This window comes from Pollicipes pollicipes, unplaced genomic scaffold, assembly GCF_011947565.3.
Source record: "Pollicipes pollicipes isolate AB1234 unplaced genomic scaffold, Ppol_2.1 Scaffold_4740;HRSCAF=5597_pilon_pilon_pilon, whole genome shotgun sequence".
NCBI classification, from domain to species: Eukaryota; Metazoa; Arthropoda; class Thecostraca; order Pollicipedomorpha; family Pollicipedidae; genus Pollicipes; species Pollicipes pollicipes.
The window spans coordinates 25,559,038-25,572,824 of NW_023596545.1; the positions used below are offsets into that span (position 1 = coordinate 25,559,038).

At 56.4% G+C, this 13,787-nt stretch overlaps 1 protein-coding gene across 2 annotated transcripts in view; it reads left to right on the forward strand.

Moving 5' to 3' along the window:
* The window catches only part of LOC119099260 (collagen alpha-1(I) chain), a 78,670-nt gene extending 64,889 nt beyond the window's left edge, over positions 1-13,781 (forward strand). For both annotated transcript variants that reach the window (XM_037222382.1, XM_037222383.1), the window contains exons 13-26: positions 569-675; positions 1,059-1,167; positions 1,515-1,634; positions 2,022-2,221; positions 2,682-2,771; positions 4,085-4,138; positions 4,606-4,689; positions 5,002-5,119; positions 8,676-8,791; positions 9,459-9,551; positions 9,785-9,907; positions 11,360-11,554; positions 11,986-12,101; positions 12,520-13,781. In XM_037222382.1, coding sequence (XP_037078277.1) covers positions 569-675; positions 1,059-1,167; positions 1,515-1,634; positions 2,022-2,221; positions 2,682-2,771; positions 4,085-4,138; positions 4,606-4,689; positions 5,002-5,119; positions 8,676-8,791; positions 9,459-9,551; positions 9,785-9,907; positions 11,360-11,554; positions 11,986-12,101; positions 12,520-12,814 — 1,820 coding nt within the window. In that variant the 3' untranslated portion in view covers positions 12,815-13,781. The remainder of the gene's footprint in view (positions 1-568; positions 676-1,058; positions 1,168-1,514; positions 1,635-2,021; positions 2,222-2,681; positions 2,772-4,084; positions 4,139-4,605; positions 4,690-5,001; positions 5,120-8,675; positions 8,792-9,458; positions 9,552-9,784; positions 9,908-11,359; positions 11,555-11,985; positions 12,102-12,519) is intronic.
* The last annotated feature ends 6 nt before the right edge of the window (positions 13,782-13,787 follow it).

The following is a 13,787-nucleotide window of genomic DNA, read 5'->3' on the forward strand; positions in this document are numbered from 1 at the left end:
GCTTGGAAATGCTTCGGGTTTCTCAACCTTTCCCTATCGAGTCACCGCCATAGGCCTTCATTTGTGAAACTTGGGATTCTCCGAACCTTCCCGACCGTCCAGTTTGGGATACGCCTGGGTAGGTCAGTTGTCAGTGCGTAATCGCCGCGGACAGTTCAGGGAACGCTCCGGAATCCCTGAACAGTCGTTTTGGAAAAGGTTTACAAATTCCGAATTATACCGGACATTTTTCAGCGCGGCATGTCATTGGCAGCTCGGGGAGCGCTCCAGACACCCCGCTTGCGGAAATTTTAGCAAATGCACCGGAACGGGCTGCGAATTCTAACCAGTGCGTCAGCACTTTTCGGCGCTGACCCCGAGCATTCTCAGACCGGGAGGTTGAGGAACGGCCTGAATAGCCCGGCTGGGATCTCGGACCGATATCGCTGGATGTGGCGCTAATCCTGTCCGTGTCAGATGTCGTTTAACTGGTGTCGGTCCATGTGTGTATCACGCAAGCACATCGTTTGATCTGCGCTGGTTTTTCTCCTGCTTTCTGACGGTTTTGCCTGGGCTCCTCTGGCTGCAGGGCCGGCTGGCTTGGACGGCGCGCCCGGCACACCGGGCCCCGTGGGTCTTCCCGGCATCAAGGGCGAGAGAGGGGAGACCGGCGTGCCCGGAGAGAAGGGCGAACGGGTGAGGACCCTGCTCTGCCTCCACCTGCTCTGCACGCGGTTTTCAGTCGCTGGTTGTGCGGGGTCTTGAGCAACACTATCAGTTTGTGACTCTTGTTGCAATGTGCAATAGGCTGCAACCCTAGCTTGCAATGTTTGCACGGTGATGTGAGTTTTCAATACGAAAACTTTGAGATTCTGCGACATATCAGTAGATTTTTCGCTCTTTTTTCATTAAAGCAATAAATCTAGGAGCCCGCCTCATTGTCCTGAAAATTTAGATCTTCCTATGCATTTTGCACGTCATGCTCTGTTCACCTATGCGTGCATGTCAGTTGTTCTCCTTGTCCTGTCCTCCAAACCGTTGTCTCGTTGTTGTCCTTGACCCGCCCTTTACTGCTGCAGGGCTTCCAGGGCTCGCAGGGGCCGCAGGGCTTCAAGGGCGAACCTGGCGAGTCCGGGATGGACGGCCAGCCCGGCCAGCCGGGAGCGATTGGGCCGCGTGGTGAGCGAGGTCAGTGACGCCGGATGATGCGGCACCACCCTGCTGCCGCCCCAACACGGCGCAACTGGTGACTGGGCTGCCAGTCTGCAATGCAAAAGTGCTGTATGGCTGTGGACGCTATGCTGTGGGTTTGAGATGTAGATTGTTTCCGTTCCGTGTCATGCGTGAACCAGGCTGGTTTGGAATCAGGGCCTGTGTAGTGTACGTTTGTGACGATCTGATGTCCAGCGCAGTGTGAGATGCGTCGTGTCTCGGCCGTGCCCACGTGCCCTGCGCCGGGCGGCGCCCCTGACCTGCGCGCCCCCGACCTGCGCGCCCCTGACCTGCACGCCCCTGACCTGCGCCGCTGACGTCAGGTCCCGCCGGGCCGGCCGGACCGCCCGGTCCTCCGGCGCCTTCCGGGCCCCACGCCGAGGAGTGGGGCTGGGACGAGGACGGCGTCGGCGGCTCCGGCTCCGGCTACGGGCCGCGTCCTCGTGAGTGGCGCCGCAGGGGCCGCCGGCCGTCCGTCAGACGGCGGCCGCTCGCCAGCAGAAGCTCAGAGCGGTGACCGCATCCAGGCCTGGCTACGGACGCAGCTGACTGATGGAGCCTGGGGCTTTCGTGTACATTCCTTCACTGCCGAGACTAAAGATAGCTAGTATAGGACGATGGTGTTTTCGTTCATGGCAAACGTAGTTATATAGCATAATTTGGAACAGATAGCAAAAAAAAAAAACGTTCCCACCTGATACGATCAAACGATTAGTGCGCCTGATTGTCCCAACGGACACTTCAAGCCCAGTTTGTGTCTGCGTGGTAACTATCGTGCCGGCATGGCGGTGTAGGGCTGCCCGCCTCACCACAGTTCTTGTGACCTCCAGCGCCATCGGGCGTGGGAACACCTGGCTCGCCGGGTCCGGCCGGACCCGAGGGCCCGCCGGGCCCGCCCGGTCCACCCGGGGTGGGCCTGCCGGGCCCGCAGGGCGAGCCGGGCCTGGACGGCGCCCCCGGCCTGCCTGGACCTCAGGGACCGCCCGGAGCAGCCTCGGCCTCGGTCTCGGCCGACGGTGTCACGCTCAAGGTGCTGCTCCCAGCGGGCACTGAGCGGCCGCCCACGTGCTGCTGCTGTGACGTCATACTGCTGCGGCAGTGTCACACGTGTCAATCTGATTCTGAACGCATCAACGCGGCATCGTTAAACTGAGAACTTGAGTGTCAGAACTGTAGAGAAAAGAAGTCATTCATGTCAAAGGTGATTTAATAACGCACTGATTGCGCAGTGTTCTTGGGCAGCTCGCAACGAACCATCTTCATGTACTTTACAGTTGTAGTGCCGGTACTTTCTATAACCAGTACTACCTACAGCTTGTGATCGCGTTGTTCGATGGGTTGCATTGCATTTGTACCCCTATCGTCATTCCGACAATGGCTTCTCAAATACGTTTTGCCCACTGCAATCGACCTTTGCTGCACCTGCCGTGGCGGTCGAGGCTCGCTCGCGCCCAGCCGCGAGCGCCGGTGACCGCGGTCTGACCCCGCAGGGTGAGAAGGGTGACCGGGGAAGGCGGGGCCGACCCGGCCCACCTGGCCGGCCAGGACCAATCGGAGAGCTTGGCATGCCCGGCTGGCCGGTAAGAAACTGCTCACACCCTGGTAACTGGAGTTTCCAGCGTCAAAGCAGGCCGCATCCCCCTGCTTTTGAAAATCATGACAAGTGGCGCGCGTTGCAGTTTTCAAATTGGAGGCATTCGATTTGATGGATATGATGGCTTATTTTCGTCATATATGAATGGAAGATGGCTTTCTTTTTTACGTTCTCACACTTGGACAACGTTGGGATTTTCTTGGACTTTTAATTCGGGACATCGTGCATGATATCATTGTCGCTCGCATCATTTTCTACATTCTGTTGTTCGTAAAAGCTGCAGCTGATATATTGTTCTACCTTAATGCACCCAGAACAAAAGGAGAAAGGTAAGGTTGCGGTACCGTAATGTTACAAACGGCAATAACTAAACCGTAAATTAAGCAATTTTGTGCTGAAAAGATGTACTAAATTAGCAGGATATTGATTGGACCTTGAGATATTTTGTGCACGGATGTCTTGTCGCCGTGCTGATACTCTGATAGCCCAGTGCATACAACGTGACGCCGGCCGTGTATTGACGCGCCGGTCCGTTGTCGGCGTGACGCCGGCCGTGTATTGACGCGCCGGTCCGTTGTCGGCGTGACGCCGGCCGTGTATTGACGCGCCGGTCCGTTGTCGGCGTGACGCCGGCAGTGTATTGACGCGCCGGTCCGTTGTCGGTGTGACGCCGGCCGTGTGTTGACGCGCCGGTCCGTTGTCGGTGTGACGCCGGCCGTGTGTTGACGCGCCGGTCCGTTGTCGGTGTGACGCCGGCCGTGTGTTGACGCGCCGGTTCGTTGTCGGCGTGACGCCGGCCGTGTGTTGACGCGCCGGTTCGTTGTCGGCGTGACGCCGGCCGTGTGTTGACGGGCCGGTTCGTTGTCGGCGTGACGCCGGCCGTGTGTTGACGCGCCGGTTCGTTGTCGGCGTGACGCCGGCCGTGTATTGACGCGCCGGTTCGTTGTCGGCGTGACGCCGGCCGTGTGTTGACGCGTTGGTCTGCTGTCGGCTGACGCCGGCCGTGTGTTGACGCGTTGGTCTGCTGTCGGCTGACGCCGGCCGTGTGTTGACGCGCCGGTCCGTTGTCGGCGTGACGCCGGCCGTGTATTGACGCGCCGGTCCGTTGTCGGTGTGACGCCGGCCGTGTGTTGACGCGCCGGTTCGTTGTCGGCGTGACGCCGGCCGTGTGTTGACGCGCCGGTTCGTTGTCGGCGTGACGCCGGCCGTGTGTTGACGTTTTGGTCTGCTGTCGGCTGACGCCGGCCGTGTGTTGACGCGTTTGTCCGCTGTCGGCTGACCCGGCTGGACCGTTGACAGGGTCGCCGCGGAGAGAAGGGTGTCGGTGTCCCCGGCGCCAAGGGAGAGCCGGGGGTGAGTCGATCCCGCTACAGTGGCGGACACGGGCAGCTTCGGCGCCACGACGACGTCCGAATGCTGCTCAGGGAATGACGCCGCCGCTTCATCTTCATGTCGTTGCGAAGGGATTTAGCCTCTCATCTGTCTCTTGGACAATATGCTTAGCCCCCTAGATTCCAGAATGCTGTATCTTAAAACACGTTTGCACTCCAGGTTTCCAGCGTTTTGGGGGGATGTGTAAGATACGCAGTTTTATCAAAGGTAAGGTAATGCATTGTTTAGACGTCCTTTGGGCAGCAAATAACCATAAGAGCTTACGATAGCAAAAGATAACTTCCGAACTATGTGCAGACGAACCTGATCAACCTCAGCCTGGGCCACGTTCATATCCGCTCGCAGTAATCCATTCAGGTGTTTGTGAGGGGGAGGGGGGCAGTTCAGGGTTCTGATGATCGCTGACATGTATGACTCTGTTCGGGCAGGTGTGTGGCTGTGAGGACAGTTCAAACGGCAAGGGAGGCATGTACATACCGGTGCCGGGGCCGTCGGGACCTGCAGGCCCCAAGGTACCGTATCAGCGCTGACAAATGCACGGTTGGGAGTTCCTGTGCCCGTGCTGAGGTGTAGTGGTCTACCAGCCATCATAGCAGTTGGGTGCGGCCGGGATGAATGCCCTATCATGTCGTATCTTTGCTCTTTTCATGAGACAGCAGCCGAGTATTGTTTAGCATGTTCAAGCGCAGTTGATGGCGACAGGGCCGGCCGGTCACGAGGCCCGTGAGCTGGCGCCATCGTCTCGGGGCCCTGACTGAACGTAGAATGATTCACCGCCCCCGTCTGTGACCTGCGCTGACCGCTGTCGGCCGGCTGCCGGGCAGGGCGACGTCGGCAGCCCAGGCCTCTCCATCGTCGGCGAGCCAGGCCCCCCCGGCCCGCCCGGTCCGGCGGGACGGAGCCAGGTGGGGTCACCCGGCCGGCCCGGCATCGGTCTGCCAGGTACGTTTCGTCCGTCCCGTCTGTCCCGTCCCGTCCCGTTCCGTCCCGTCCCGTCCCGCGGCTGTGCTGCCACCGCCGCGCCGACGTGCCGCTGCGATGACGCTCTGCTTCGGTGTAGATGGCGCACGTGTACGAGCGCGCCGCTCGCCGCCTCGCTGCGGCGGCGGACACGCGTGCAGGCAGACGGCGACGGGAGTGTTGGCCTCTGAGCGTTGGCAGGAGGCCGTTTATACGAGCTTTGTTGGCTCCTGTCAGCGCCATGGTGTGTGCGTCCAGTGACGCATGTCCTGAATTAGTCCATGCTGAGTGTGGGAGACCATGTGGTTTTGCGTTGATGGCATTGTAAGTAGCGGCGGCGTTGATGCTGCTCTCACCCGTCGCTGACGCTGAATGGTTGGATGGTGACGCTGTGGCGCCACTGTTAACGATGTGATGGAGCATGACCTCAGTGGTGATGTCGCGATAACAACTGACGTCACTAACAATGATTCGGTGAGCGACACCACTGATTGTGATTGTGCGCTTCACAAAGGGATGAGAAGGCGTCCCACCAACTCTATCACGGAGCTCCGTCTGCAGCTGGGCAGCGGTAGGTTAGACAGTGGTTGTGATTGAACCTCTCCCCCCCCCCCCGGGCACCTAGACGCCCTGGTGTTGAACGAAACAGTCCCCACCCCCGACTCACACCACCTACAACTCCTGCGCGTGCTTGGTCGTGATTGCAACCATGGCTCCCCTCCCGCCCCCCCCCCCCCCGCCAACACCAAAAGCGCATACGAGCCCTGGTAGTGACGGGGAGCAGGTCTCCATCCTCTCTGCCAGACTGCAACTGGAGAACCGGCGCCTCTCAGCTGGTCGGCGTTATCTACAGGAGCGGCTTCGCCCCTTGCTCATGTAGAGGAAGCTTCCAATTAGGCTAAGACTATCTCCAAATGTGAAAACGTTCCTGATATTGCACCACTTTGAACAACTCAGGACAAGTTGTCGGCAGATTACTCGATTTAGCGCAATAACGTCATTATTTCGACTAAATCCGAAACACTTGTCCTCCAAACACGGCCATTCACTGGCGCCGTAAGGTTTGGACCACGCGCCGCGCCCGTGATGCATCGCGCTTCGGTGACCGGGGTGCTGGCTCAACGCCGCCAAGTCTGGCACGGGTCCCGCGAAGGCAAGCCGCGTCCTGTCTGTTGGGAGGTGCTCATCAGTGATGGTTGGCACCATGGCGGGAGTCACCCCTCGCCGGCTCGTCGCTGGTAGCTTGCGGTGGTCCGTTCAGCACAGACGTACGCCGTTTCAAGGGACCGATGCGGGCTTCTCTCTCGCGGAGCCAGTAAAGCGGCCAGCATTGGGTTCACGTTGACCGAACGATGTGTCTTTGTCAGGGTCATTCGCACCGTTAGCTGGCGCAGTGTGAAGTGGCTCCCAGGGATTGTCCCCCCCCCCCCCCAACCTCCCCTCCTCCCCGCCCGTCCAGCCCTGACGTTGGGTCGGGAGGGCCTCACACCTCATGCCAATATCGCCCCCTTCCTTTGTTTGTTTTTGCCACCAGGCCTGAGTGAGCCCGCGGTGTTGCATGAAGCTAAACATTTACACTTATGGACCAAGATGGCCTGTTTCCCATGCGCGTTGACATGTGCAGTTACACATTTTGCCAACTCAGCATGTTTTCGACTGCTCCCTAGACTGTCACCATGGTACATGACAATTCCGAATGCTTTCTTACGTGTCCAATGAATGGCATATTCAAGCATGAAGTATTGCATGTGAGTATTTTCGTTTAAAGTAGGGAGAATGTCTTCTCACGTGTCTGAGTGCGTTTTACATTCAGACATGAAGTAATACGCGTGGATATTTTCATTCAAACGGCGGAGAAGGCCGCGAACAAGTGTGATGGTGATTACGGTACTTCATCGATCCACAAACGTAATATTTGCGCACATCAGTGGGTAGCGCCGCTATCATCTTTCATGCCGCCCTCGTTTCGCTTTGTTGAGGGACATGGCGAAGCGCTCTCCGTCGCATTATGCGTGATCGAAAGAGTTGTCATGCATGCGTACCCTTTGTTGTTTGTGCTATCTGAAGTGTTCCCTAAAACCGTCTGCCTGCAAAAGCTGGATCCCATGCGGACTGCAGTTAGCGTATTATATAAATACAGTACCGTTTTTTAAAGGTAGCACTGGTCTGCGTGTTTGAGATCAGAATAATGTCAGTGCGTTGTGATGGTAAGAAGGAAGGGCCACTAAAAGATTACGACACACTCAAATATATCCCTTATCCTTATTGTGAGCCGAATGATGTGCGCAAGCTGCGTATCACGGCCTAAATAATAGCTTATAAATGTTGCTCCTGTGACATGTGCTGACCCATCTTCTCATGTGTAATTCTGTCACACCGGGTCACGGGTTCAGCTTCAGCTTCTTTCTGTGTCCCTACAGGCGGCAGGAGAAGAGGTAAGGTGCAAGTCTAGCGTTTGCAGTGAATGTGGCACCAACATGAACCTAGATTATTCAAATGAATAAGTTTTGATAGTCTACAGATGTGCTTAAAGAGACCCGATCTCGCTTGCGTGGAGTGTACCTGAACGGCTTCCCATCACCATGCGCGAGTGGTTCCGTCCCCTCTGACATGTCCGGCCATCCCGGTACGGACGCGGAGGTGTCGGTACTGTTCGTCGTTGCATGCAACAGAGAGAAGTGATATCAGAGTTGGATGTTCTTAAGTGTTGGCTGTAAATACGATCCATGCCTTTTGCCAGCACCTGTCGCGTTCCATGTGTGCGTTTAAACGCGTTTCAAACGAAGACAGCGCGGCGAAAAGTACCTGCAAGAAAGATGGCGTTCCTTGCTTGCGTCGTGTTTTTGTTCTGGGTGTGTTGATTGGGCACTGGATAGGCATCGTGTGGACGCGCGCTGGTAAAAGAAGACGTGAACACGATTGCAGATGCGGTGAATTGACGTAGAGCGGTAGCTTTTAACTCATGCATGATATTACGGAGAGGGCTGGAACCTGTGGCTCATCTGTATCTTGGTATCTGTCAGTCATTTCGAGTATGTGCTAGTTGCGTGTGCTACCAGTTGTGCTCTTGTTCGTTGCAAAACAGTGGAGCTCGAGATAAGGTACCTATACTGTCGCTGAAAAGAACTGCTATCTTGGCACCTTATGTCTCCCTCTGGATTTTGCACGTTGCTCATCACCAACGCCTTGAAATACCCTTACATCCTCCAAATCACCAGCAGGGCCAGACCAGCTGTGTTTTAATCAGTGACCGCGTATGTGAAGCAGTGCGGTCGGCCGTGACCGTACCCTGTGCAGGTCCCTGATATGCTGACTCGCGCCGTTTCTCACTGTGCTGACCCAGTGCCGGTCCGCGGTGTGCTGACCCTGTGCCGGTCCGCGGTGTGCTGACCCTGTGCCGGTCCGCGGTGTGCTGGCCCTGTGCCGGTCCCCGGTATTCTGACCCTGCGCCGATCCCCGGTATGCTGACCCTGTGCCGGTCCGCGGTGTGCTGGCCCTGTGCCGGTCCGCGGTGTTCAGACCCCGTGCCGCTCTGCAGGACCGGCAGGACCGCCTGGAGAGTCGGGCTACGGCGGCCGCGGCGGGCAGCAGGCGGCCTCGCCCCAGATCGTTCCCGGCGCCGTCACCTTCCCCAACAAGGAGGCCATGCTGAAGGTCGGTCGCTTCTCTGCATCACGGGCGCGACAGAAGGCCACATCACGGGCCGGCTCGGTCAGCAGCGTCAGTCGCTGCGCCGGGGCAGCTGCTCACCACGTTACCACCATACGGCCTTGCCACGCCTTGTGCGACCTATCCACGCTCCTTGTCACCTGTTCTCGACCACAGCCATATGATATCTCCCCAGGTTTCACACCAGGATTGTTCGTCCGAGTTCCATCTGACTCGCCGACACGACGCGTACATCATGCATAGTACATTTTAGGGACTGAACCACAAATACTTGCGAAATACACGTTGAGCGCCAAGCTACCGTGGCTAACTGCGTTCTTAAAAAACACAACGATCTTTTATGTATTGTGCATCATGTTTTGAATGATTATCCTCCATCGTCCAGCCGATGTGGTGATCAATTAAACGCGGAGCCCGTCTCCACTAGACGCTAGAACTTGAAAGCAGATGTGACCATATTGTCATGCGTTGCCAATCTCAAAGCCACTTGGTGCGAACCTCATCTGTAGATGCATCATCCCTTCCGTTTTAATATTTAATCACTCGTCAACATTGTGCGACCCGACCCGACCCAGGCAGTGACCTGGCAAAGGCGCGAAATCAGTGCGTGATGTGTATGTCGGTGTGTGACCTGCGTCGTGTGACCTGACAGCGTTCCGAGGTCAGCCCGGTGGGCACGCTGGCGTTCGTGATGGACGAGGAGGCCCTGCTGGTCCGCGTCAGCGCAGGCTGGCAATACGTGTCGGTACGTAACGTCGGTTCGCTGCGACCACCTCGTCTGCATTGGAATTATGGACTTCCGACATTTTGGATTCAGTATTGGAAAAACTTTTTCAATTTTGTTGTGCGGGGACTGTGTTTGTGCAAAGTTGACCTCCATCCAGCCGTCTACGTGGGCGGAGCTGGGGTCTGTGAACCTGTTGTGTACTCTGTCGGTGCGCAGGCCGACTCTGTAACACCTGCCGTACCTTTGCACAGCTGGGCTCCGTGGTGGATCATAAACCGACAGAGCCACCCACCACCACTGCGCAGACGGCTGAGCACAGATCGCCGCCCCCCTTCGAGTCCGGCAACCTCGTCTCGCAGGTGGACGGCCCCAGGGTGAGTGGGAGTGAGGCGAGGGAGGGGGCCGACCGTGCACCGAGAGGCTCTGGCTCCGGGGGCGGTGTGCGTGGCGGCCATGGACCATGAGGCTTTGGGTCCAGGGATGTTGTGCGTGCCGACCGTGGACCGGGAGGCTCTGGCTTCAGGGATGGTGTGTGTGTCGGATAACAGTGGACCGAGAGACTTTGGCTCCGGGTATGGTGTGCGTGCCGACCGTGGACCGGGAGACTGACTCCGAGGATTGTGTGCGTGCTGACCGTGGACCGGGAGACTCTGGCTCCAGAGATGGTGGGCGTGCCAACCGTGGACCGGGAGACCTTGGCTCCAGGGATGGTGTGTGTGCCAGCGAACAGTGGACCGAGATGCTCTGGCTCCAGGGATGGTGTGTGTGCCAGCGAACTGCTGGCAGGACGACTGCTCGTGGAATTTACCACCTTCACAAGCATGAAGGAGTTGTGACGCACTCGGTGTAACTGATCGGTGTGAACATTCACGGCCTTGGAACGGGGTGGCTGAAAACTAGCATATAAAGCTGAAGGTCCGCTATGCGCTGAATATTGTGCGACACTATTTCTAACGTCTTTGTTTTGTTTTCTCCCAGCGCTATCCGCACATGGTAAGTGCCCCGAGCTTAGGCTGGGTATCCCTCAATAAGTTCACTATCAAATCCTCGCGATGGATACACATGCATGGATGTTATATGATAATGTTGAATTAGAATAAGTGGTAACGACATTTGTGGAAGCCATCGTTTTAAGTAAATTTGGCCCCTATGGCTCCCATACGTCATCAACATATCTTTGAAAGTCATTCATTTATGTTAATTTTGTTCTTATGGCATCCTTACGTAACACAAAGAGTGCGAATTCCGCTACATATAGTTTGAATTGGTCGAGTACGGTTATCACACCGTTGCGTTCGGTGTCATGGGTATGCCATTTTTACACAATGATTATTCTTGGGCAAAACTACCTACTTGAGGTGGAATTTTTGCCTGCGGCTATTAAAAATCGGCCCCCGAGCAGTGCCGAAAATGAAACAGCTGGTAAAAGGACCTGGCTCCTCAGAGGGACAACATACCCATAGTTAGCGAGGTATTATGCATTAAACCCCAGGACGTTTGCTGTATCCTCCCATATCGTGCATGGCGAAGGGAATTATGAACAATCTGGTTTCGTGAACCTTCTGATATTTCACCGTTTTGTTTTATCCACTGGGCAGGATGTGACGGCCCCACCTTACCTCATGCCTCTGCGCAGAGTTGTGTGACCATTTCCAGCTGCCCCATGGTTCTTGTGCACAGCTCTGTGACCCTTCCCTGCCGACTCGCTGCAGAGTTGCGTCTGGCGGTGCTGTGCGAGTTATAACCATTCCCGGCCTCTGTTGTGCACAGCTGCGCCTGGCGGCGCTGTGCGAATCGTGACCACTCCCTGCCTCTGCTGTGCACAGCTGCGTCTGGCGGCGCTGAATGAGCCTCACCACGGCGACAAGATGGGCCTGCGGGGCTTCGACTACGAGTGCTACCGGCAGGCCCGCCGCTCCAATCTCCACAGCACGTTCCGCGCGCTGCTCTCGTCCCGCACGCAGAACCTGGACAGTATCGTGCGCACCGAGGACCGCACCCTGCCCGTGGTCAACATTAAGGTCAGAGGGCGGGGCGGGGATTACGGGCGGACCGTGACCCGCGATAGTGTAGATGGTGAGGGGGTTAAGCTGCGCGCCTGTGCTTTTAGAGGTCACGGGTTCGATTCCGCGCGGTGCCCTGCCCCCCTGCCAGGGCGAGAGGCAAGCGACGTCTAGCCTCAGTGGCTGAACCTCAGCAGACGGGCCCCTTATGACGAGCCGACGCGCCTTCGCCAGACAACTCGGTCAGCGGTTGGTTGTGGCGCGAGGAGGCCGACCTAATGGTGAACAAGGCGTTCATTATGGGGGCTGTGCTTATGCGGAGACTCTTTTAGGTAGATGCTGGAAAGGGGGGGGGGGGACGTGTGATGGATGCATAAAGAAAAGTTAACTTTGTTTTATTGTACGACATTTATTGCGGTAATCTAACCCGACCGCTCTTGTCTCGCCAGGGTGATCTCCTATTTGAGAGCTGGAAGAGCATATATAAGGGAGACGGAGGAGTGTTCGCGCAAAGACCAACGGTCTACAGCTTTGACGGGAAGGACGTGTTACAGGATGCGTTGTGGTAAGATGGGCTTTAGTGTGCACAAATCCCGAAAAGTGTCTGCGTTGTGAGGCCACGAAAACATTGGCAAGATAAGGCTTTGAGTCGTGCTGTCGACGTCCCGTGCCTTTGTCTGGCATGTTGGTACTGTCACTCTTGTGTTGTGTTAGGTTGTAGGTTGATAACGGTCATGATTCGGTGAAGTGGTACTCCTGGGACCTGCACTGATCGAGTCTCATGCAATGACCGAGCTGTGTATGACGTTACAATGGTCACAGTCTCTGGTGTGTGTTTGTCAGCTCAGTATCTGCTGCTTAGCCTGCCTCGTCGCCATGACCAGAGCCCTGCAGTCCCTGGCCGCTATCTGCCCAGTCAGCAGCGCTGCCAGCGGCGGTCACTGCAGACATGCCCTCTGACCATGCTCGACGTGCACCCCCAGGCCGCAGAAGATCGTCTGGCACGGTGCCACCGAGCGCGGTGAGCGCGACCTAGACAATTACTGCGACGCCTGGCACTCCTCTTCTGCTGACAAGGTCGGCATGGCCAGCAGTCTGTTCCACAGCCGGCTGCTCGAACAGGAAACTTACGCCTGTAACAACCGCTTCATCGTGCTCTGCGTCGAGGTGGGCAACATGCGGCGGCGGCGGCGGCGCAGCGTCGACAGCGACGTGCTGATGAGCCCCGAGCAGTACGCCGAGCTGCTGCAGCAGCTGGACTCGGAACAAGCCGAGTAGGCGACCCGGTCCCCCCGGCCGCTGCTGCCGCCCGGCCGGCCCAGAGACGTGATACGCCGGCCACCGCCGGAGTTGTTGTTGTTTTCGTGTCGGCGCCGCGCCGTTTGGTGCGTTCTGCTCTCTGTTCTGCTGTCCGTCTAGCGGGTGCGCACCCGCCGTGTGCTTGGATTTGTGGACTTGACGCGGGGCGGCCACAGGCAATAAGCACCGCTGAGGATGAGAACTTCTTAATTTTTTTCCGGGCATTTCGCGCCGCGGTCAGCGATTTCTATGCGAGGCCCTGTGAGCACAATCACTGCCAGTGTTTGTCAATAATCATCTTCTTTTCGGAGGTGCGTCTACGGGACATCATTCCATCGGTTCTGGACACGTGATATGTTTTATCCGCGTGCATTGCTTGCTTGGGCAGCGGAATGCCTCGGTTTGAGAGGTGTTGTCAATTTTTATCACGTGTTTCCATTTTGTGATAATTCATAACGCTTTTAGTTGAACTTAAGTATGATTTAAGGCTTAATTAGTCTTATTGAAAGCAAGAGCTTTGACGAGATGCTTTGGTTAGCTTACGGCTTGTTTTAGTTACAACTTGGTCAATGCGATGCTAATGGTTTTCTGCTTGTGCCAAACTTATCACGCTAGTCCAGTGTAGTTTGTTTTGTAAATTTTAACATTTCGGTGAAAATGTGACGAGCTGGCCGGCCTTCTACCTACGGCAGCTAGGGCCTCTCACAGAATTAGCACGTTTTAAACGAATATTTGATGACCCCAATCCTTTTTTCTCCGCGAGTTTTGAGAACAGTGTGTAAAACAAACCCTAGCCCTGCGGTCGTGTGGCAGTTCTTCCATTTTCAATAATAGCTAAGTATGTATTCGAATTAGACCTGTAATTGTGTGCGTTCTTTCCACATTGCTGTATAGGGAGATCGGCTTCGCTTTGATGTTTTGTGAGAAATAAACGTAGTCAAATGTATCTGTT